Source organism: Lepisma saccharinum, chromosome 12, assembly GCF_977018435.1.
Source record: "Lepisma saccharinum chromosome 12, izLepSacc3.1, whole genome shotgun sequence".
Classification (NCBI taxonomy): Eukaryota; Metazoa; Arthropoda; class Insecta; order Zygentoma; family Lepismatidae; genus Lepisma; species Lepisma saccharinum.
Genome location: NC_139240.1, coordinates 43519144 through 43545775, shown reverse-complemented (window position 1 = coordinate 43545775; position 26632 = coordinate 43519144). Strand labels below are relative to the sequence as shown.

The 26632-nt window shown below is 38.2% G+C and overlaps 1 protein-coding gene across 6 annotated transcripts in view; it reads left to right on the top strand.

Moving 5' to 3' along the window:
* The window catches only part of Rhau (ATP-dependent RNA helicase Rhau), an 80774-nt gene that overhangs the window by 43051 nt on the left and 11091 nt on the right, over nucleotides 1–26632 (top strand). For all 6 annotated transcript variants that reach the window (XM_083132228.1, XM_083132227.1, XM_083132223.1 and 3 more), the window contains 9 exons: nucleotides 413–561; nucleotides 2337–2441; nucleotides 5112–5320; nucleotides 7100–7177; nucleotides 10073–10259; nucleotides 15494–15695; nucleotides 18546–18734; nucleotides 21488–21660; nucleotides 24604–24759. In XM_083132228.1, the coding sequence (XP_082988354.1) occupies nucleotides 413–561; nucleotides 2337–2441; nucleotides 5112–5320; nucleotides 7100–7177; nucleotides 10073–10259; nucleotides 15494–15695; nucleotides 18546–18734; nucleotides 21488–21660; nucleotides 24604–24759 (1448 nt within the window). The remainder of the gene's footprint in view (nucleotides 1–412; nucleotides 562–2336; nucleotides 2442–5111; nucleotides 5321–7099; nucleotides 7178–10072; nucleotides 10260–15493; nucleotides 15696–18545; nucleotides 18735–21487; nucleotides 21661–24603; nucleotides 24760–26632) is intronic.

The window sequence follows — 26632 nt, the reverse complement described above, 5'->3', positions numbered from 1 at the left end:
GAAGCTTACTTTTTACCGTAACTTTTTAAAGTAATACGAGTATTGTATCAATAAAAAAATAATGAAATGCAATAATCATACTGAAATGCAAAATGCAATAATCATACTGTTTTGCTTCTTTTAAAACTGACAACCAATATACTAATTAATATTTGTTTACTTAAGCGAGGAAATTTAACATTTGCAAATCTAAAAGGCCTAAAACTCAACGTTTTTTAAGTGGCATTTTTTTAAAAAAAAATCTGGGGGAAGGCCTCCGGATCCCTTATAAACTAGGGGATATTCAATAACCCTCAGGTACATCATATGCTTCTCCCAAAGTTTGGCCCCCCCAAAGCAAGAGCTCAAACTCTGACCATGATCACCATGCTTAAAGTACAATTTTGTAATCAAATTTTTTTTTCCTTCCCAGAGGCCTGATCTGAAAGTCATTCTGATGAGTGCCACCCTCAATGCTGAACAGTTTTCGCAGTATTACGATGGCTGCCCTAGTCTCAATATTCCAGGCTTTACATATCCAGTTACGGAGTATTATTTGGAGGATGTTTTGGAATTAACAAAGTAGGTATATCTGTTACTCATACATGTTAAACTTGAAACCTCAAGCAAATCTTATTTAAGTCCACTTTTTACATATTAGTATCCACATGCAAGTTGTCGACTTTCGGACTCGCTATCGAAGTTCCTGGGTTTTATTCCCAGCCTGGACATATGTGCGTATTCCTTCATCAATTTTAGCTAATCATCACTGATCCTCGTCATTGTGATTAACCAAACATTGCAGAGGAGTAATGTTAAAGAACGCAAGTATTCATACCTGCAGAAAATATCACATTTCATTATTTTTTACTACAAGTTCTGATTTTGAAAAGATTCTCTCGGGCTATCGACCATGGGAGTTGTGGAAAGCATTCTAAACCTTCGAGAGCTAACATCACTCTCATCTTAAGAGTAACCTGACTCTCATCTTCTATCCTGAAGATGTGAGTAACATTTGCTCTTAAAAGGTTTGAATCCTCTCCACAACTTACCAGCCTGAGATAATCTTTCCATCATTTGTCACCAGGAAAGCTTCAAGACTTACTTTAAGTTCTGATTTTGTTCATAATGGTATATCATTATAATAATGACATTATTCCAGTTTTGCATGTTCTTTATATATCTACAGAATTTCATTCAGAAAAAGCTCTGAAGTTATCAAAATGTAAAAATATATTTCATTTATTATAATAAATGTGCCACCAATATTTGTAATACACTGTGTCTGGATTCTTACTGACAGTTTTTAAATCGTTCTTACATTTCACCAAGTAATAATTTATTGTTCTTTTATCAATTTGATAAATACCTACACACACCATTGATACAAGCATTAACAGAGCGTAGTACATTTGTGAGTTTGGTTCAGCAAATTTTCATACATGTACAACTAGCGGTGGTGGCGCTACTGTCGATCAAACAAAAATGGCATCGGTACAGAAAAATGCACGCATATCCCACGGAAGTCAATACGGGAAGCGAGCAGGCAGCTAGGAATTTCAAGATCCAGTGTTGACAAAGTCGTGCACAGAAGGTTATGTTTGTAAGCTTACAAGGTGCAGTTGTTGCACGAAATTAAACCAGATGACGAGCCGAAAAGATGCTCATTTGCCATTGACATTCTGTACAAGATTGATGTTCCCCCTCTAGACTTCTTTCTTTTGGGGAGTACATCAAAGACATGGTGTATTCTGGCCAAAATATAGATGATCCACAAGAACTGCAGGACCGTATTCGGCATGCTCTTGCTTCTGTAACCTCGGATGCTACAGAACACTTGAAGGGAGATTGAATACATGCTGGACATTCTCCGTGCAACAAACTGAGCTCATGTGGAGCTATACTAAACTATACTGCTTCCAATAAAACTTGGTGAGTTTGCCTTCAAAATGTATGTTTTTGTTTCTAGTTACTCCTTACCATATTAAAATAACACACTTTTAAAAACTGTCAGTCCCACTCTGGACACCCTGTACATGCAAGACAGAAGTCACAGCAATTTCTGAACCAGAAGACATGGCAACGAAGTTGCTGAAACTTCAATACAAATGAAAACAGACACAATCACAAACTCGAGCATGCTGTTCTTTAACTGCTTTCTATAATGCAAAGTGCACATGCTGATATAGTTCTGCCTATCCTCTTTTTCTATATTTTAATGTGGCAGACTCATGCAGAGTTCAAATATTTTGTACGTACTTGTAACAAGCTTGTGTCATTGGATTTTATGGATACATTAAATTAGCTGAACTGAATATATAAATTTCATAGTTATAATTACAATGAATTCCTTTCAGGTTTCAATATAGTGAGCATAGTTCAACAGACTATAGAAGGAGAAGGTTTCCAAAGCAAAAGAGAATGGTGAATGAGTATGTGGATTTCATTGAACCATATATTAGGTATGTTGAATTCATTCTAGGGTTTAGCCAAATGGTGTCTGTTGTCTATTCCAGACAGTATTGGTTCATATTTAGACTGCATGGTAGTTTACTAGAATGTGTGTATTCTGAAGGGTATGATGAACAATGCTTTTGAACATATCCCGAGAATCATGAAAAATGTGTGTGAGATTTTCATAAATTTTGTGCCGATTTATTGTGATTGACTTGGTGTGTGTGTGTGTGTGTGAGTGAGTTGGTGTTTTAAGTCCACTTTGTGCACAGTAAGGCTAATCGGGACTGGACCAACAGCTTAAAGTGGAATCCGAACCACTATGTGCCTCCATCGGGAATCAAACCTGGGATCCCTTGATTACAAGGTGACGATGCTACCACTCCGCCATCGGGGAGGCCCTTGATTGACTTTGTGACTTTGTATATTATCATTTTTTTTTTATCTTATACAAGATTCCCACACACTAGGAAAACTTGGAGAAACTGGCAATATTAAAAGAATTGAAAATAAAACTCTCAAGGAAAATCATCTTAGATCCTGAATGAAGCACATCTGAAGAACTAGAATACGTATTGATAATGATAATTTCACGAAATAAGTACTATTACTTAAAATTCAGTAAGTTGCTTTACACAAGGTACTTTGAAGATGTAGGCTTTAGACATATATTTGCTTTGCATTACAGATTGATTTGTAAACTTCTGTTTGTAAAATTGTGACAATAATTGTTCTACACGGGATGTGTTTAAAATTTTATTTTTTGCGTTGTAAAACAGTTTAAAAGCTGCTTAAATTTCTCGTCATCCTTAATTATATGTAAGATAAAGGTAGAGTTCTCTGTGTACAAAGCACCGTGCCATGAAGGCACATTTAGGGGATGTGGCAGTACGACCCCAAAACATTATTGATCTAAGCTATTTTGGAGGTGATGTGATCAGCACCGTGCTTCTGGTAGGCAGGGATTAGCATTAAGAGGCCATAGTGTGGGGCAAAAAGTAGAGGGGAGACAACTGCTTAATTGGGCTGAGCTCATACCACTTTGAACTGATACAGAAGAACCTCGTTAATCCAGACTAATGGGGGGGGGGGATAAGTTGACCTGTTTAACGAAAGTCCGAATTAACTGAAATAACCTAAAAGAAGAGTAGAAAGTGCATTAAAACTCCGTTTATAGCAACAAAACGCAAAAGTCTTCAGAAAACAGAATTTCATCAGTGGTTGACTGCCTTTTCTTTTGGAAGTTCTTTTGGTGACTTCTAGCCATATATAAAACCTTGCATTCGGTTTTTTTTTGGGGGGGGGTTGCCTGTCCGAATTAAGGGAATTCCTGCTTATTGGGGTCCGGATTAACGAGGTTTTACTGTACTTAAAAATATTGATTAATAATAGTGAGTGAGTATTCAACTCCAATTACATGCATCAATTTACCAGATTTTTTTTTTTAGAAAAATCAAAACTTATATCAGAATATTAAAAAACCTGTTATGCAATCACAAAATACAGTTTTTCACATATTTTTACAAACTCAATGAAACCTTAGAATTTTGCACAAACTCAAGATAATTAGACTCTGCGGAAGTGTTGCATGGCAATTTTGTAGACCCCTCAAAGGATCAAAATGCTGGAAGAGTAAAATTCAACCAATACTTTCCGATATAGATACCACTGGTATCAGCGGATACTGATAAATTGGCAGATACCGATACCACTGGTAAATCGACATTGCTAACCACTCAACCCTATTTAAAATATTGCATCTTATGATTAAAATACAGTAGAGCGTCGATTATCCGAAGTAATTGGGGGACATGGGTCTTCGGAAAACTGGTTTGTTCGGATAATCGAACTGTACATGTTTATTTGCCAAAAAGAAGTACTGTACAGTAAATTTATTCATAAAAACAGGCATCTCTTTAAGTATGTATTACAAAGTAACGTACAAAGGCAACTTTAGTAGGAATATATAGTATGTGGTACAGTTTATTAAACAAAAATATGTACATATTACATACGCATTTTGCATGAACAATACACACAGTACACAAAATTAACGTTTAAAAAAATCCTTTATTTTTGTCTGTCTAAGCAAGCCTACACGCTTACGAGCAGCTAAGTCACGTACTTTTTTCATTACAGATATCTGAAAGTGAGCGAGTACACAGTTCGGTTAAGCGGTTGTTCGGTTGACCGACGTTCGGATAATCGACGCTCTACTGTATATGTGACAGCAGTGGCGTATCCACGATTTTCGAAAGGGAGGGGTTATGTATACTTTTCTTGGTAGTCAGCCCTTATTTTGTCATATTTTCATACCTTTGACGTTCTTTTCTTTATTAGGAATACTGGGCAAAAGGGGGGGGGGGTTATGACCCCATCAATCCCTCTTGGGCACGCCACTGTATGACAGTAAGGAACTTCTTACGTCACATGTTGGCAATATACTTTTTAAAAACAACACAAAACAGCACAATAAAAGGAAAACACTAAGACTGCCCAAGCTTTCGATTCCATCTCAGAATTATCATCAGGGCTGGTCGAGAGATAGACAGAACCTCAACCGTGTTCCTTTCACCAGTCCATACATTCCAATACTAATACCACAGGAATCGGCCCATACCGATACATCAACATCAATATCTGCTCAGACCTAATCTTAATTCATTTGTTTGTTTCAGACATTTACAATTACAAGGATCCTACTCATCATCTGTACTTAATACTTTGAGGAATCCAGATACTGAGAAACTGAATCTTGAATTAGTGTGCGAATTGGTCCAGTACATCTGTGCAACACAGCCTGACGGAGCGATATTGGTTTTCCTACCTGGGTGGCAAGATATCTCCACGCTATGTAAATTACTACAAGGGCAGATCAGAAATTCATGTAAGTTTTAGCATTTATTATTCATTAGGGCTGGACTGATATGAAATGTTCCATTACCAATGAAGTCCTGATATACGTACACTGCTGTAGTTCCAAACATTTCAGAGTATTGCTAAGTTTTGTGAAATGCCAAGTGACAATGTTTCCATTAACTTTGGGCTATGTTTGTATTAAATATGTGGATGAAATCATTTAACTTGTACAAAATGCCATTGATGGTAGATTTTATTATTATTATTATTATATAGGCTACTCATAATTGGCATAAAAGAGGCATATTATAAATAAAGAATGCATTTTTAAAATAAAATATGAAGCACATATTTTAATGATTTAATTTAGACGGTAGTATTTTATAGGTTACCGTTCAGCTTGTTCTTGTATTTTATTTTCTTGTTGATATTTCTTTTGTGAATTGTCAGTAACTGTTAATAACTTTAGTGATACTACTATTAACACTACAAAGTCTTCTTCTGGAGCTGTTTCTAACTGACTACCCCTGCTGGGCACAAACCTACTACGCATGGAGCTGCGTACAGGCTACAGTGCATACATACACAAAGGAGGAAAGTGAAGAAATCCATTTCAACACTATGATCCCAAGTTTGGTTTTTATTTTAAATGGGAAGGGGGTGATGTGATAATATATTATAGGCTAATCATATTTCTGAGACTTAAACTGATCAACTGGTGGGTCTCCTCAACATTATGTTCCTGACCACTTGAAATTAAGTATTTGACCGTAATAAGCTCACTGGAGTGGTGGCGAAACTACATAAATATTTATAAATGTAACCAGAGGGTATATGGCATGTATACTCCTGTTCAGATAAAGTGGCACATACTACAACTGTCCACCCAACTGCCACCGTACACCTTGATTACAGCCCTGCTGATATAGAATTTTGTAATACCAATAGCTGATATTCTTCACCTTCTTATGGCATGCTGGTAATCCTGTCAACTCATGTTGTTAAGTTTGTCATCCTGGTAGTCCAAGTCCAAGCTCCTGGTATCAACACTGTTTTGGATCTCACTTTAAACTGTAGGTCCAGTCCTGATTAGCCTATCTATGCATACATATTTTACCAGTTTGACATAAAATTGCAAATGCTCTTTAAAGAACATCATCTGTTTAATTAATGTATGGGATTTCCTTTGAAAAGGAAAATACATTGTACACATTTACTTTACAAAAAATATTTGGTGATATTCATAAATATAATAAAAATGGCAGAATTTTTACATTAAATTACAGACTATTTATAAACAGATTGATAAAATGTATTGCATTTTTTTTTATATTTTATGTAATTTTTCTGTCACTTTTGGCAGACACTCAAAAAGACACCCATGCCCAAATCATGACTTAAACCAGTAACTTCGATGACGAGATTGAAATTCATGCACTTAATGCACTGAGCTGCTGAATCAGTGAATCGATAAAATTATTGGTGATTTTATGGATATACTGATACCAGTAGAGTAACAATGAGTTAGTTGTATTCTTATTACAGTGGAACCTCGATTTTACGTTTTTCATGGGACTAAATTGAAGACAACTCAAAACACAGGGAAAATGTAAAATTTGTCAAAATTTTATGAAAGTTTTGCTATGTTTGGACCATCAAGATTGAATTAATAATGCGGGATATAAAATAGGGGTTTTGCTATGTATATTAATTTTTATTGTACAACTTCAATTTTTAGAGAAGTTTACCTTGAAAACCTGGGATTATGGTAACAAAAATAATTTACTATTTTTTATTATTATTTCAGCCAGATATCGTATTCTTCCGTTACATTCAATGTTGTCTACTGCAAATCAAAAACAGATATTCAATAAGCCACCAGCAGGTAAGAATTTGCAGACATAAAAAGTATGTAAGAAGTTTGGGGTTGAATGCATGAGTCTGTCTCAAAATCTAGTTTTTTTTGTGACTTACTGATCACTGTTAGCTACAGTGTTGTTATGTGTGGGTGTCTGTAATGTAACTGCATCTCTTATTGTGGATGTGTCAGTATGGATCTTGATTTTATTCATGCTTTTTTCTTCAAAGAAAAATTGTTTACTTTTCAGTGTTATTTTTTTCCCAAAATTCACATTTTTTTTTGGCACCAGTGGCGTATACTGGGTTAAAAACCTGGGCTATCACACCATATCATAGTGTTTGAATGGACAAAAATTTGCTGGTGTGGGTGTTTTTGTATTTTTAAACTCATTTGGGGTGGTGGGTTGAAGTGATGTGACTGTGATTAAAAATATATACCTCATAACTGAAACATGGAAATGTACACTGTCAGTAAGGAAAGGATTTCAAGAATTTCATTGTTATTTGCATAAATAAGAGGTGCATATTGTGAAATATTATCTAGGCCTATATACGAGAATAAAATAAAATTTCAACCTACCTATTTTCACGATTTTAAGTTCGAGTGCTCCTTGTTGGTGCAGTGGTAATGTTGTTGCCTTGAAACTAGAGGGTTCCGGTTTCGATACATGGTAGTTTAGATACCACTTTAACTGTAGGTCCAATTCCCATTAGCCTATCTGTTCATAAAATGGATATAAAAAAAAATCCATTAACGATTTGGAGCTTATCGTCATTCGTAAGCTGAATAGACAGCTTGTTAATTATTTCTCTCATTTGAGTTCACTACACAACACAGCACATATCATTCACAAAAATACAATCCACTCGCAACTGTATTCACATGCTGCCTATAAATAAATTCCATGCACCAAAATCACTCGACGCGATCTAGACTAGAACTGGTCCTTGTCATTTCGGTAATTTTTAGATGCACTCGTAAACCATTCCCAGTCAGCCAACAATTTTCTACTTCCCTCTGTATCTCTAGTTGTTCAAAGGTCAACAACCTCCTTTTCAATTCCTCTGCAAGCGTTCAATGATGTTCTTGTCCCTGCCATATGCCACACTTTCCCCTTGCCTGCGATAATTTGGCTTCAAAATTCCCCGTACCTGGGAAAATTACATGCTGGGAAAAATTGGTTTGCAACATTGACCCAGACTGTTTAGGAAGTTCAGAGGTTTTTTCCCCCCGCCATATACAACCCTGTTCCCTCTCCTATAACAGTTTGGCTCCAGAATTCCCCGATCCTGGGGAAATTACATGCTGGGAAAAAATAGTTTGCATGATTGTGGTAGCCCTGTCACGCCCGTCATCCCTGTGGAGTTGCCTGCCGGCGCTGGGCCAGCCACCTCGCGAATTCAAAGAAAGCGGGCAATGTTTCCAACTCCTAAGAAATCAGGTTCATCTTCTTTTTGAAATGAACAATTTTACGCACATTTTCTGATAGATATTTTTTTCTGTATTTTGGTCACTGAGCCTGGGTTTCGCAGATAGCCTAGATATCCCTGAATATGCGCCTCTGTTTGGCACACTTTCCTGCCATGGTTTTCAGCAACTAATGGGTGTGGCATAAAAATTGGCTTTTTTTAAATGCAACAAAACTAATAGTACGCTTTATAATTTTAAAAATACAAACACATCAACTACATCGTTAAACATCGCATTTGCAAAATATGCACAGTCATATTCGTATTTTGAAAATTTTGTTGTTGACTCGGACAATCTATGATGGAAATCGTCCATGACACATTCCGACATTTGAAACCTGCCAGTTTCTGCTTCAGTGCACTTCCTGTAGCTTCAAAGTTTTTCACCCACAGCCTGATTTCATTGGCCGATAGAATACATTAATGTCTCCCAAGATTAATATAACCTTGATATTCTTGTCTCGCAGAGGCAATAAAATGCCCTCACAGCTACATCACATTGAGCTCTGCCCCAGCGTTACATTGCTGATGCAAATGACGATCAAAAGTGTTACCAACACCATTCATTACAGATACTCCCAACATGAACAAAAGTACCCATTTTTATGACACAATATTAATTTGTATGTTATATGGCCTATGCCTGTTCCTGTCAGTGTCATATGTTGGAAACTATGTTTGAAGCAGTTATTTTCCATTATTTTGTGCATGACAAATATTGATGTTACGTCTCTCGTGTGATGGTAGGTGACCACTTGTAGTCTGCCAAAACTGCAGCTCTTTGTTCAGTAATACACAATGTTAATTGTGTGAGAAATACCAATGTTACTACTCTCGTGTAACGGTAGGTGAGCATTCAGTCTCTCTCTCCATAACCCAGTCACTTTGCTCAGCGATGCAAAATGTTCTGATAGAAGGTGAAAAATCATGGAAAACATCCATTTACATGTAGTTTCATGTAGCTGTTGGAATTTTTCCATGTATAATATGCACCGTAGTTCCTTTTTGTGATAAATTTTTTGGGTAAATATAGTACATTTAATTTTTTAAGCCTAAAACACAAGAATGCTAAATTGTTTGCTTTTTTTTAAGCACAAAATGTGTTGAAATTTTGCAAAAAAAAAAGTACAGTCCTGCTGTCTGCTATTTGTGCCAAATTTGTATTATTTTTGCAATTCTGTATGCATGAGAAATGTTTTTAAAACATGTCACTGCATATACATAAACATTTTTCTGCAACAGTTTACATTTTTCAGTGTTATCCCAAAATATCAAGGTCCCTATGTATCACCCATTACGCTTTAGATTTTGAAGAATGCAGGTAGATAATTTGACGTACATTTTACTTAATTATGAAAAGGACACACAGGCAGATTGTATTGCTACAGAAGCAAAACGTTATGTTTGGTTCTACCGAAGTTATGTCTGATAGTTTTTCTTATTTTTTCAGGAGTGCGAAAGATTGTGATAGCCACCAATATTGCAGAAACCAGCATAACCATTGACGATGTGGTATATGTTGTAGATTGCGGAAAGGTGAAACTGAAGAATTTTGATGCTGAAAAGAACATAAGTGTTTTGACACCTGAATGGGTCAGCCTAGCCAATGCACGACAGAGAAAAGGGAGAGCAGGAAGGTAGGCCAGGCTTGTTATCTCACAGTGGTTATAGTCCAGGTAAAGTCCTGGTGAGTTGCCAGATGTTCGTTGGATCTACCCAGCAGACTCCTTCTATCCTTCACTTCAGTCGCTATCAAAATCACTTTTAATGTCATCACACTGTCTAAATGTTAACTTCTTAAAAAGTAGGACTGAGCCAAGACCACTTTGATGCCGGAACTCTTAATGATTACCACTGATACCGATAACTAGAGCCAAGAGCTGTACAATATCGAAGTTCGATATCGAGTCAATCAAATTTCGAAAATATCGACGTCGATATCAATAACATCGATATCGACATTACCGATAATATTGATATTGACAATACCGATAATATCAATATTGATGATACTGACAATATCGATATTGACAATATCAGAAATACCAATATCGACGCTACCAAAATACCTATATCGACGATCCGGACAATACAGATATCGACGGTCGCGACAATAGTGACACATCTATATCTTTCTATTTGAAGTTTCGTCCCTGCCCTCTTCTGGAGCTGTTCCTACTTGTAGTGTCAAAACTATGCATCAAACAGAAAAATGTTATTACCAAATAGTTTGTGCTGTGTATGTGATGTATATCGAGGCGTAGCCAAGAACGAGACAATCATTTTCAACTTGAGACCAAGTCGTTGCCAAGTATTGTCTCGTATTGTATCGATACCTTCCCTATACTTGGGCACACAAGGGTAACCAGCAAGTTCTATAAAGTTGGAACCTTGTTATTTTTATTGGTTGTTGCACATATTTGCTTTCCATATTAATCAGAGGCAATCTCCCCCATGGCGCAGTGGTAGCGTCATTGCCTTGTAATCAAGGGGTCCCGGGTTCGATACCCGGTGGAGGCACAAGTGGTTTGGATCCCACTTTAAACTGTAGGTCCAGTCCCGATTAGCCTTACTGCGCATAAAGTGGACTTAAAACACCAAATCAAACCAAACCAATCATCATTCACCTCTCAAGTTCTGTCCCCGCGTGATGAGCACATTACTTGATATCTTAACATCCTTATGCTTGACTTAACTTGTACATAAGCAATGCAACACCACCATATGTCGATAATATCGACATCAAATATAGATATAGACATATCGAATATCAACGTATCGAACATCCAATATCAATAAATATCAAATATCGATATCAACATCGATATTTTCAATATCAATATATGGACGTCGATATTTTTATGATATCGACACTTCGATATTTTAAAAAAATTGACTTTATATCGAAATATTGCATCGCTCGCCCTACTAGAGCCACACATTAATGGTGACGTCCTACTAGAGCAACACATTAATGGTGAATAAAAGACCAATATTTCAGTACAAAAACTGGACATATTGTGGGATCAAATTCTGTGTATATAATGGAATTTTGGTGTTAAACTGGTGAATATAACCCCAAATTCGATTTAATAGCTACACTAATTAAAGACAATAAGTTGTGGCAAAGTAAATTAGCAAAAATGTCAGGTAAAATGACAAAATAAATTCTCGAAAATGACATTAATTTTAAGGCATCTGAGCCCTACAAAAAAAAAAAAAAAAAAAAAAGGTAAAGTGTTCCTCTGTGCATAGCACCACGCCATGAAGGCGTATAGGGGGTGTGAGGGTAACGCCCCACACTTTCTTGATCCGGTCGTGAGTGGGGGTGATGTGATCAGCATCACGCCCCTGACCGCCTTTACCCCCCAGGGTTTCCCCCAGGTACCCATGTTATTCGACGCTGGGTAGGCGCCGGGGCCGCTTCCACCGTTAGAAAAGTTCCCGGATTTGAACCGGCCGGGGATCGAACCCGGGACCTTGAGTATGGTAGTCAGACGCGTTACCGACTGAGCCATCGCGGCCACATTGTAGCACTCTCTGAGCCCTACACGCATACTATATTATGCGACATTTTTTTTCTTTTTGGCTATACGTATAATATCAGTAACACTAAATTGAAATTGTTTAGTCATTTTTAACAGCAAACAACATGCATTACTTTGAGTAGAAAAATTAACCGAAAAATACCTTGTGACTACGTATTGTTTACTTCTTCTTACAGGATATCACAAGCAATTTCTGTTGTTTTTGCACACTCAAGTTATGGCTCGATATGTGAGAATATGTTTTGGGTGTGTAAACCACTTTTCAGCATCTACTGATGTAACTGGAGAGTGCCAGTGCTCCCCTTCGTGCTACCTGTGGACTTATTCTTGGCCGTGATTAAATGTTGTGTGACAAAGTAACACTTTTCAGCACTAATTTTTTTTTCACAAAGTTTGCATAACCGCACCGATCCATCTGTTGAAGACATATCTAATCCAAATCTGTAACAAATTTCATCATTTTACCTGTTGGTGAAAGGCCTACTTTAGGTATGGTGAATGTCACAAAAAAAAAAAACCAACAGAAACACGTATTGAACAAGACTGAACAGATAGAAAGTTCCACTACATTTTAATGCAGTCAGGTGATACCTCCATGGATGACACAGCCTGTCATGTCTCCATGTCTGTTCCTCCCCTCCCTTACCAGCTAATAGTGACTCAGTTTTGCAAGAGAGAGTGATCTACAGTCATGACCTACTTGAGTCGATCAATTATTTTTTAGAATTTCTCAAAAGTGGCAAATGTAGACATTTTAAGGAAGAAATGGGTTTTTATGCGCATTTTTGTAAAAATAGGCAAAATATGATACAGTGGAACCCCGATTTTATGTTCCCAGATTTTACACTTTCCTGCATTATACATTCAATCTTCATTTTCCCAACATAGTAAAATGTTAGTAAATTTTCCTCGATTTTACATTCTCCCATATTTTAAGTTTTTTCAGCTTGTTCCCCCGAAAAACATAAAATTGAAGTTCCACTGTATTTAAGGCATTTTGCCACAACTTCCAGTGTTTACTTATTACACAATATTAAACATCTCATTTCTAATAGCTATGGCCACATATTTATGGTGGATAAAAGATCATGATTTTTGAACAAGAACTAGGCACATTTCAGGATCGAAAGTGGTATATAATATTGCATTACGGTGTTAAAATGGTGAATAAAACCATAAATTCGATTTTAAAAACTATACTTATTACACAAAATAAACATTACCCTTCTAAGTTTTTATATAATTAAGTTTATACCTATGTAATTGAGTCCATTTTTGCTTCTCAAATATGTACAGCAAAATTAATCAATTTTCAGTGATTTGCATAACTATCAGTATAATTCAGATTTCAGAAAGTGTTGCGTTAGTAAATGAACTCTAACTTGTGTTTAAGAGTTTATTTCGTATTTTGCAATTCATTTCGCATCATTTTGTGACAAAACATGTTAGGAAAATGCACCTCACTTTTCAAAAAACATGAAAAATCCACATTACGGTGTTTTTTTTTCCACATTATCTGTTTTTGTCAAAAACAAAATATGTATGCCCGTACTAATAGCACGTTTATGTAGTTATCAGAGTATTAAGTTTGTTCCTGTGTAAAGGAGTCCATTGATGCTTCCCAAATATTTACAGCAGGATTAATCAATTTTGCGTAACCCACAGGATAATTCAGACTTCAGAAAGTGCCATGTCTATAAATAATATCAAAACTTCGTGTTGAACAGTTTATTTTGCACATTGCAATTCATTTCGTGACAAATCATGGTAGGAAAATACACCCCACACCTTTCAAAAACATGAAAATTGAACATTACAGCATGTTATTTCACTTTTTCTTGTATGTACGCATTGCTTGCATGATAGAATTATTTTCCTGTAGTTTACGGTTATTACAAGCATAAGAAAACAGTTTTTTCTTTGTGACGTTTCAGGAGAACACACACTCCTTTCATCAGACATTTATTTTCATTTAGCGAAATATGCGTGCCTCTACCAATAACTGATACTGATTCTTTAACATTGTAACAATTAAAAGTTGTTCAAAATATTTGGTGAGTATTCCACCCAAATTATAATTATAAGCATCAATTTACCAGAGGTTTGTTTTATAATACTCAAGAATCACATCAGAATATTATAACACCTGTTATGTAATCACATGATAAAGTTTTTCACACACTATTGGTGCAAAATAAATGGAAACTTCAAATTTTGTATATTTTCCTGGATAATTAGACTGTGAAAATCTCGCTACGAATTTTTACAGACCCTTGTGAAAATCCAAAATGCTGGGAAAGTATCTTCTGATATCAGTAAATGAAATCCAACCTATATGTTCTGATGTGCACAAAGCGTAGCCAAAAAATGTAAAACTACTTATATCCAAGTACTTGGGCTGTTCGATGAAGAATGATCATAATTTTTATATTGACATAATTTCTTGTTATATTGTTAGCTTAATGTGTAATGTACACAAGGTAGTAGTTTCGTTGTTTTGACTTGAGTTGTGCCTGCGACAGCCATGCAAGTTGAGACATGTTCAGTTCCACCTACGGCAATAATAATGGAGATAACAAGTGACAAACAATATGCTGTATTTAAATGTTGCTTTGGTCTGAACAAATCATCATTTGAGGCCTATTCAATGTCACAGGAGGCCTATGGAGAGTCTGTTTTTCCCTGTAGCGCAGTTCGAAGGTGGTTTAAAATGTTTGAAGAGGGAAGAAAATCAATTTCAAAGGAATATGTACCCGGATCTCCGGTCAGTGCTCTTACAGAAGAAAACATCAACACTACTGCTGGCATTGTGAGAGAAGATCATAGAATAACGTTAAGAGTACTATCAGAAATATTAAGAATTTCATCATATGCCATCCACACGTTGGTAACAGAAAAATTACACATGAGACATGCTTGTGCGCAGTGGGTGATAGTGTGCAATCATCCATGGCCGCATATCAAAAATCTTGTTTCTGAATATCTTGCAAAAATACAATGTAAAGTATGTTCCTCATTCTCCCTATAGTCCAGACCTAGCCCCATGTGACCTTTTTTTTAAAAAAATTCCCCAATTGGATGAAATGCCTTCGCGGGAGACATGCCAGAAAACTGACTTCCATCATGTCTTTAGAGACTGGCAAAATCGCTGGGACAAGGGCATCACATCCAGTGGGGACTACTTTGAGAAACCCCATCAAAATTATGAGGATGAGTGGAGGCATGTTGTCAATAAAAAATAATGATCATTCTTTATTGTACAGCCCTCGTACATCTTTAAAAACATGAAGTCAGTATTTATTTATTTATTTTATTTTACGCAGAGTTCAACCAGGAATATGCTACCATTTATACACCAGAGCTCGAGAAGAGATGTTGGATGAATATCCACTCCCGGAAATGTTGCGCAGTCGGCTAGAGGAAGTAGTTCTTCAAGTTAAAATTCTGCAACTTGGAAAAGTAAAACCTTTCCTTCAGAAAGTAATGAATCCTCCTGATCCACAGGCTATTAGTGTCTCTTTAGAGGTGGGTTCTTCCAGTCTTTGCTTGCGTGATGTAGTATTGTTAAGGAGTAAATTACGATAATTTTTGTAGTGGTCGAAAATTCCATGCAGATGTCTGTGTTACCAGAGTTAATTCTGTAAGAGACTAACTAAATCTCTATACTTCTTAAACCCGAAGGTTTATGGTTGCAGCACACGCCTTCCATCTGTCCCTATCCTGAGCAAGATCTATATATCCTTTTCCATCCCTACCGATTTCCTTTAGGTCTATCTCAACATTATCCCTCCATCTTCATCTTGGCCTTCCTACAGGTCTCTTACCATCAGGTTTCCCAACAAGAATCCTGTAAGAGATTTGTTGATAATTAGTGAGTGGATTCAAAAACTATTAAACAAATACAGTAATACCTTGTTAATCTGAACTTCCCTTAATTCAGAAAAAAAAAAAACAGAATGCAAGTTCAACCACTGATGAAATTCTGTTTCCCGCAGACTTTGTACTGTACTGTATAGTGTATTTAGGCCTATGTTTTTTAAATACACCACAATAAATGTGTTTTGTTGCTATAAATGTAGTTTTAATGCACTTTCTACTGTTCTTTTAGGTTATTTCAGTTAATATGGACTTTCGTTAAACCGGTCAACTTATTCCCCCCATTAGTCCAGTTTAACGAGGTTGTACTGTATATAAGGTGACAGCAGGATGTTAGATGCTTTTTGCTTTTTTTTTCATTACAATAGACAAGGCACATTTACAAATTGTCCACTGAAAATGCACACCGATTGTCTCGGAACAATGTCTTGTATTGCAAAATGACGGTTCCACATCACACATAGTTAGACGTGCATGTTTGAAGTGAGGGATGTCATGCTACAGGATCAATATCATACCTACATGTTTACTCTCCAAAACCTGAGCAACTTTACACAGTTGTTGGTACTCTGTTTTTTTCTTCTTCTTCAGAAGAGATTTTAGAATTTGAGTCTAAGCACTTGCATGCATGTCCCTGATATAGAGTTCAATTTCCTTTCAACTACACTAACTTTGTTCACTGTTTTGCAAAGCAGTTGTGTGGAAGTTTTCTATTACACCACACAAAAAGCTTAGATTTGCAGACAAGGAACCACAAATCAATAAATCTTTACAGATACATCTCCAACCCTGCTTTGGCCAGTCAGCATACAAACAAGTCCAGTGTAGCACACGCACTGGGAGAACTGTATGCCCACAACTATTCAGGGTCTGACATTTGCTCATAAGTGGCACTGAAGGAGATTAATTTCACTTTTTCTGGTTGATTATTAACATCAACCCATAACCTTCTGACAAGGTGGAGCCTGGTCCACTGCATATAATCCTCCCTGTCACTATACACATACAAACAGGTCTTGACGTGACCACCAGACGAAAGTAGAGCCTGGGCCACTGATAATCCTTCCCGGCACCCTCACTTACTACAGGTCTTTATGACCAGCAGATGAGGTGGATCGTCGGCCACTGGAAATAATCCTCCAAGGCCACAGATTTACACCACATATTAGATTCTGTCCCCCAACTTATCATGTGTCCAGGGACTGAACAATGATTCATTAGATATACACACTGCCCTGAGGATGGAGGCAGAATCAGCCTCTGAAACGTACATACTTAAATATTTAATACAGTGGTTAAAAGTCCAAAAACTTAAGATCAAAATCTTGGAGTATCACAGTGGATAAACCCATTCACAACACAGGCAATATCTTCAAAATTATATGTTGTGGTTACTTACGTGAAATTTAAAAGATTTCGTAATTCCGCGTTGCACAATTTAATGGTTCAATCCTATTAATTTCGAAGATCCACTGTCTTCATTCACAAAAGGGTACGGCGTTTGAAGCGGAGATGGTACCGCGTCAGTACATTGTTTGTTCCCGGGCGGCGGTGGTTGCGATTTTTCCCGTTCGGCAGCACTGGCGCGCGCATCTTGGTTTGCGTCGTCTGCTTCCTGTTGTCCGGTGGCGTTGCCAGTTGGGGGTTGGGGGGCTGTCCTCAGAAAGATCCCCGACCTGAAAAAGAAAAGATGCTATACACATACTCGACCCCCCTCCAGCCACGCAGGGAACAGGAACGGCACATTACCGAGCAACACGGCCCAGCCCCCCAACCCCCAACTGGCAACGCCACCGGACAACAGGAAGCAGACGACGCAAACCAAGATGCGCGCGCCAGTGCTGCCGAACGGGAAAAATCGCAACCACCGCCGCCCGGGAACAAACAATGTACTGACGCGGTACCATATCCGCTTCAAACGCCGTACCCTTTTGTGAATGAAGACAGTGGATCTTCGAAATTAATAGGATTGAACCATTAAATTGTGCAATGCAGAATTACGAAATCTTTTAAATTTCACGTAAGTAATTTTAAACCGCGTTTACCGCAACCACCATGAATATGTTGTGGACTCTCAAATAGGATAGTAATTTAAGAATTTACTGTGTTCTTCATCTATTTTATGCATTAACTCCAAAATGTGTGTTTGTAGAAAGAATTCCAAAACTTTATTTTGTTTGGAATGTATAAAATATATACATTTTATGTTCTTTCCCTAGAAATACATGTTTTATGTGTTAAAGGTAAAATAATGCAGATTACTTGGCACCCATATGGTTTGCACTCCTGTCACTTTCTGAAACAACAGAAAAAGTATGGTTTTAAGGAAAAAGTCCACTGGCTATTGATAATGCATTAAAACTATTATGATGAAACATTCAAATTATTATTCTGTGTCATTGTGTTGCAACAAACTTAAATTTCTTGTTGTCTATCATCATATGATGTGCATGGAGTTTTTTGTGTTATGCATTTCACTGTTATTTTACCTATTTTCAGTTGCTGCAGACCTTGAATGCTTTGGATGAAGAAGAAAATCTGACTCCTTTGGGATATCATTTAGCCAATCTGCCGATGGATCCTCAGACAGGAAAAATGATTTTGATGGCAGCTTTGTTTAGCTGCGTGGATCCTGTATTCTCCATTGCTGCCAGTTTGAGTTTTAAGGATGCATTTGTCATTCCCCTAGTAAGTAGCGGCATTTTTTTAACCTGTTACCTGAAATTTGCTGCACTTTGCTCCACTAGTTGCGGTGTCTACAATGGACATGTTAAAACATCACTGTTTTGTTTACTCAAGGTTGGCGGTGCTTCTGATTGCCAATTCTACCACAATCACATCACAGAAACCCACACTGAACTGGTTAAGCATACCTCACCTGGTACCGCGTACTTCAAAAGATCCTGGGCAACAAGTGCTGCACAATCTCTAAACACCTAGCAGGGTGGCTACTCACTGGTAATTCCTTGAATTCCAGGAATTATGTGTGGATTCTGCTTGAATTTTTCTCTGTGAAAAATGCCATTTTTATTAATCCAAATCCATTCAATTTATACATATTTATTAATGCCCTAAAGCAAGTTTTTCACAGTATAGCTTTTACTTTTATCAGGGAAGGAAAAGAAAGCTGCATAAAAAATAAAACAAAATTTTCTCAATATGTTTACTTTGTTCTCACTTTTATCCACGAAGCTCTTTTTTTTTTCGATTAATTTCAGTGGTCACATCCACCATCCTCGTTGGAACTTGCTGTACTGTTGCTTGGCATGCGTCTTTTGTTTGTAGTTCTCTGGCTGTCGCTAGGTGCGCTGTTGTTAACTGTGCATCTGGGTCTGTGTCATCTGCTATTTCTGGGCGATAACTGCTGTAGTAGGGGAATCCAAGTGTGGTGCGCTTGCCCGCTATCGATGTTTAGCTCATGCGGGAAGTGCATTATAGCATGCGTTTCCTTCATTTTGGTGTCTACGAGCGTGTGGGCAGTGTGTTTGACTTGTACCTTTTGAATTTTATGGCTATTAATTTTGATATGTTTAGCAAGACCAGCAGTGGGTTGGGCTTTTTTTTGCATCCGTTAGGTGCTGTTGGATTCTTTCATTGACAGATCTGATGGGCTTGCCGAAGTAATGTGCCTTGCATTCACACTCTGCATTGCATACACCTGGGTTATCAAGGGGGTAGAGGAAGTACTGTTTGTGTTTATTCAGTTTGTCAGCTATTTTGGAATTGGTTTTGTGTGCTACTTTGATGCCATATGAGAGAAGGTCTTTGGATATGCGGTTGGAAGTGGTGGGATGGTAAGGGAAGGCAAACCATTTATATTGGCCACTGGAGGTTGATTGTAGCTGGGTTGCTTGCAGATGCGTTGATGACCATGACCAACCCACCACTTCCAACCTCATATCCAAAGCCCTTCTCCCATATGGCATCAAAAGTAGCACACAAACCCAATTCCAAAATAGCTGATAAACTTGTGTTTGTAGATGCATTTCTAGCCTGAGTACGTGAAATTGCAAATGTAAACTCCGCACCTTAAATTTAATATATTGAAGAGTGATACCGAGCAAAATCTGGAAAATCTCTACTTTTCCACCTCTCCTCACTGACCCGACCATTCAACGACAATGCTGCATACCACAGAGAATAGGATTATTCTTTTAACTGCATACCACTGAGTATGTAATCCCAGCCTCACTTCCTCTGGGAACTTTCCATGGAAGGTAGAGGCTTTATCCTCTCGTTGAGGGGTCAGAAACAAAGGATGTTGAGAACAGTATAAATCGTCCCGAAAGGTAAAACTCACTCTCAGTTGTTAGTAAGAATTCATCAAGTAGAGTGGATACGGAAACGTGGAAGTTCGAGGCAGCGTATAACTTAAGACACGAGGTGCCTCAGTAAGTTGCACCTCAAACCCAGGACTTTCCATCGATCTTCAACATGGTCAGGTCTAGGTAAGTGTGGAGAGAGCTTCGCTCTAGTATCCCTCTTCTTTCCTCTTCTTGACAGATTTGTTTTTTTGATTTGATTTGATTTATTTTACTTCGCTTTTTGTACCACTGCAATTTAATGTCTGATCTGAACCACAATGTTCTTCCACCGGATATTGAACCTGAAACACTTTGATTACAAGATAATGTAACCATTTCACCATCAGGGAGGCTTTTCAATACTTGTATTGTGTTTAAATTCGAACATGTCATACCTTCATACGAGGGATGGGGCAGAAATCATGGCAACTATATTTTTCTGTAGAGTTAAACTGTGGAACCACAATATGATCGAATGGCACCTGTAGTATGTGAACATGTCATTCGATGGCAATGTGATGAACGGATATCATACAGATGGGATTGTTGAGTCAACCACCCTTTCACGGCCTGAACAGCATTTGTGTATCAAATAGCCGTTCTTCGGGAGAGAAATGCCAGAGAATGCTACAGGGAGCTGGTGGAAACTGTAGGGAAAAGTGCCCTACCATAGTATGAACCTCTTCTGTTCCTGTGAAGCTAAAGTATGCTTTCTGACTTGTAAACACATGTGGCACGATGCTATCTTTAAGGATGTTATGCTCACTTCTCTATCCTATACCTGGCACACATGATCTGCATTGTTCATACATTCCACAGTTCCATACACCACTCCCTTGTATATTTCTGATTTTTGTGCCGGTCTCGTGAAAAAAAAAAGTAGTTGCCATGACTTATGCCTCAACACCTGTATGTAAAAAAAAAAAAAGTCTAAATATCATCTACAGTTTTGGACGGTTTTCGAGAAATGAGATGTTAAATGCTGCTTGGACAGGTGTAATTCCAGCCATACTATAAGGATTAAGAGAACTTATTGAATCTCAATATTTGCCTAATTTTTATTGAAGTATTAATTCATGAATTGGATCGTGTAGTTTCTCCTGAATGAAAGGCCTTAAGTGTTATTTTTTTTAATAGGGTGAAGAGAAACAAGTCACAAGGAAGAAGAAAGAGTTTGCTGGAGGCTCCAAAAGTGACCATTTGGCTCTTGCAGAAGCTATCCGCCAATGGGAAGTTGAAGACTCGCGTCAAAATGGTGGGCGTTTCTGCTGGCAGTCCTATCTATCATCGAATACATTAGTTTTATTAAGGTATGTTATGCTGAGAGATGACTGGACTTGTCACAGAATTATAGGGTTAAAAATATACAAATCAGTAATTTATGGCTGTAACAACATAACATAACCCGCGGTGCAACAGCCCCTTGAGGGCCAAGGCCTATCTTCCTTCTGCCAGCCTTACTCTCCCCTGCTGAGGTGGGAGATTATATAACCAGTAAAAGGTGATGTGTGGTCAGTATGCCGAATCCCCAATTGTTGTAGGTTTCCATGATCGGGTTATGCCACTCATTCATAGCTCCTCAATTTCGTCACGATGGTGAGTGTCCACCAGTCCCATACACGGCCCGAAATCTCATTAGAAACGTTACACTTCCCCCAGTAGACTCAAACCTGCACTCGTCTCATAGCTGGAGCCCAGGGATGCAAGGGGGGGGGTTTATGAACCGCACCAACCCCCACCCCATTTGTGCATGCCACTGCCAATGTAAGTACAATATTCATAACAATGTGGTGTTTCCAATTTTTCACATATTGTACAGGGTGTTGAAGAAGTTTCCATACCCCTAGATAATATTTTATAATACATATTATCCCTAGATATATATATGACATATTTATGTATCATAACATGTGTATCTATTTTTTAAAATTATAACAGTTCCTTGTTTGCTCCATAAGCTGTCATTAATCCACCTATGCAATTGTCACAAGTCATTCCTCAGCACTGTAACCAACAGGCATAAGAATTAAAGCAAGCATTTTATGTAACCGTCAGGGCAAGGATGCCAACCATGAAAACAAATTAATTCCCAAGCAACTGACTTATCAGTCAGTTTTCAACACGATCGCAACAGGACGCATGCAAGTAGGTGTATGGGGACTAAAGGCCTGCACAAGACCTGGAGCAGACCCGTTCGCGAGACATCGCTCCTGAAATGCCATGCAACCTGCGCAACACCCTCGCTTGAGCAGCTTGTATGCCCACCTGCACAGATCGTTCCTGGCAGGCATTGTAGACCCGCAGTCTTACGATACCTAGTAGGTCTCAGTTCGTTCTTTCCATCAACTGCAGACCCCTCCCTCTACATGACGTAGTTGCTTCGAGTAGAAACTGCACCGGGCCCACACCGTTCTGCAGTGTTGCCAACTGCAATAGATTTTCACTACTTAAAAAAGGGAACTCGAAGCTTCGTAAGCCACATCACCAATGAAATGAGATTTACGAATGTTGCTCCCCCCCCCCACACACACACACACATTCAAATAGGTTTTCCGTGGCACAGGATCCATAAGTATATGTCGTAAACAACCAATATACGTATATATAGTGATATAGGACAGGACTGAAACATGTCACGTTCGACGCTGAGGTCGCGAGTCGAACAACACACTGTTCTACTGCGAACACCAGGGCCGTAGCCAGCCAGGGCCATTGCCGTTACCCTCGTTTGGGGGGTAGGGCCAAGTACTTGGATAAACGTGCCAACAAGAACAATCACAATAATAGTAATAAAGTAGCATGAAAGGCATTATAATCCTCATAAATCACGCAAAAAGGGGATAGAAGTCGGTTCTCACGTGCATTTGTGTTGAAACAGAGGATTAGAAATATTTTTTTTTTCAACACGTCAATTTCACATTAGCTAATAATGGAAAACAAGCACACAAACTGTTTTTGAAAGAAAGAAAGTGCATGATAAATGCATTCCGAATGTACAGACATATGGCATGTAAAATTTCCATCTACAATATTTTCTTTTCACATGGAGCGACGTATTACATAATCAATTCATCCAACTCGTAACAAACCAACATTAATAGCAAATAATATCACGGGCCGCCATAGCATTCTCTGTTTTAAAACTTTTCTCACTTAGATCGTTCGGCGCTCAGGGCCGACTCCCGCTACCCCTTTGCTACGGCATTGAACTTGATGAGACTGGATAATATTTTATAATATATTTCTACTTTCATAAAATTTGAAATCAAGGGGTTGCAATTACCCCTCCATTCCCCCTCTGCAGGTGCCCTTGGCCGTCTGGAAGGAAAATGCAAGAAAAATATGAAAATTAATTCCATCTTGAGTACCCTTTAGCCCTGCTACTCTTAAATTCTGCTAGTCTGTTTTTTCTTGTACTTTAATGTTTGACCCCCACCCTTGCCCCTCCGCTAGACTTAATTTCCGTCCAAGGTTGTGAGCAATGCACCCTACCCCCTCTGGTTGCGCCACTGCGTGCCTGGTTAAGGCACCATGCAATGAAAAGCAATTAGTTTTCAGTGAGGAGATTTTTGTTTGCTCGATCATTCATTTAAATAAATGAAGCTGTAATACTGCGTGCATTTCCTGGCAATAAGATAAAAACTGCTTACGCTGAACTGAAATCGCTAAGTATTTAAATTCTCCTTGGAGGAGAGAGCTCCTCCTAGGACCTCGTAGGATTTACGAGCTACGTAAGTAGGCAACACTGGCTGAAGCTGTCCACGTGGTGATGAAACACCTGGAGCGACACGCTGCCGGAGGGCTGTTTCCTTCCAGCAGGTTTTGCAAACACCTGGAGCGACACGCTGCCGGAGGGCTGTTTCCTTCCAGCAGGTTTTGCAGGCGCCCGGGTCTTGTTGAATGCCCAGTTACCTTGTAAGCGCAGAGCGCCTGGAAGACGAAGAACCCGGGTAAAGATGCAAGTCGACTCGTTGCCGTGGGCAGGCTAGCAGGTATACCTGTCCTCATGGGCAAGCGGGCAGTGGGTAGGTAAAATGCAGACTATGCTGGCCTCTAATGGGGACTTCTCAGACATTATTGTTTCTTTTGCCTCATATGATTTTTAATAGGTTATTCTGTATAATTTGGAGTTTTTGTAATTGGAGGTAGTCTTGGTCTCATTCACCTTGACTTATCGGGACTTATTATGTAAAAAAAAAACTGTTTGTGTTATTAATGCAGACTGCATAGTGACAGAAATGCTTTCCTTGCAGGAACATGAAGAGACAGTTTGGGGAACATTTGCAGGAGATGAATTTTTTGAAAACTTCAGACCCCAAAGCGATGGAAAACAACGTTAATTCACATAACATTGGGTTGATAAAGGCAGTTATTTGTTCTGGCTTATATCCCAATGTGGCTTTTGTAAGGTAAGAATTGCGATTCTCCCCCTTCATTTTCTCATTTAACTTTCAAGAGTGGTAAGCATCAAAGCTGTTAAATTGGTTCTTCATATTAAGAAAACTCAATTTCATTTTGTTCATCTAGACTCTGACTGTAGAAGTATTGAAATTTAAAATTTGAAAGTGGACCGAGTTGGAGAAACCATTTGAATTGATCCACTGTTGATAATGATATCCAAGCATTATTGCTACTTAAAATTGCATAGAGGGATGTAAAGGGTGACCTTCCACATAGTACACCTAATTAACAACCTCACTTCCACATAGTACACCCTGGACTGCATTTTGCAGACAAACGAGGCTGTGGCGACTGGCCCTGGCCAGTATAATTCTGTGTCTTGTCCTTATGTGTGCTGAGTGCCTCTTTACAGCCTCAGCTTTTAACCGAAGTCAGAATATTTTAATATTTTAATTACGACACAACATTACAGTTAACAGTTGGGCTGAAAAGTTCATAGGCTGACTCATAGATGGCGTTACTAGAATTAAATCCATGTGATTTTGACTTAGTACTAACCTTCAAAAGATACGTGTATAAATTTCACTGCTGCCGGATAATTAGTTCGTGAGATATAGCATTGTGAGTGAAGCAGCTTTTGTTATTGTGAAAAAATGGATAAAAAAGAATTTCGTGTGTTAATAAAGCATTGCTTTTTGGCGAAAAAAAAATACTGTTGAAGCCAAGGCTTGGCTTGATAAACATTATTCGGACTCTGCACCAGGAAAATCAACCGTTGAGAAGTGGTTTGCTAAATTTAAACGAGGCGAAATGAGCATCGAAGACGATGCACGCAGTGGACGCCCCAAAGAGGCTGTTACCGACGAAAACATAAAAAAAGTCCACAAAATAATTTTAAATGTTCGTAAAGTGAAGTTGATCGAGATGGCTGAGACTTTAAAAATATCAAAGGAACGTGTTGGACATATTGTGCATGAATATTTTAACATGCGAACGCTGTGTGCAAAATGGGTGCCGCGCGTGCTCACAATCGATCAAAAGCAACAACGTTTTGATGATTCGGAGCAATGTTTAGCGATATTCAACCGTAATAAACACGAATTTTTCCGTCGATATATTACAATGGATGAAACATGGCTCCATAACTACACTCCAGAGTCCAATCGACAGTCAGCCGAGTGGACTGCACGTGATGAACCGAATCCAAAGCGTTGAAAGACGCAACAGTCGGCTGGCAAGGTTATGGCATCAGTATTCTGGGATGCGCATGGTATTATATTCATCGATTACCTCAAAAAGGGTCAGACCATCAACAGCGATTATTACATAGCGTTGTTGGAGCGTTTAAAGCATGAAATCACGAAAAAACGGCCCCATTTGAAGAAGAAAAAAGTGCTGTTTCATCAAGACAATGCACCGTGTCACAAATCAATGAAAACGATGGCAAAATTATATGAATTAGACTACGAATTGCTTCCCCATCCACCATATTCTCCAGATCTGGCCCCCAGTGACTTTTTCCTGTTTGCAGACCTTAAAAGAATGCTCGCTGGAAATAAATTTAGCACTGATGAAGAGGTAATCGCCGAAACTGAGGTCTATTTTGAGGCTAAAGAGAAATCGTACTATAAAAATGGCATCGAAAAATTGTATGACCGCTATAATCGTTGTATCGCCCTCAAAGGCAACTATATTGAATAATAGAATCGAATTTTGTCAAAAAAATATTTTTTACTATGTTAGCCTACGAACTTTTCAGCCCAACTGTTATGTTTATTTTAATTCTGTTAACCTAAGTCAGAATATTTTAGTCTTCCAACGTTACAGTTATGTTATAAGTTACATTTAAGTTGAGGTAAGGGGCTGGACCCTGTATAAAGT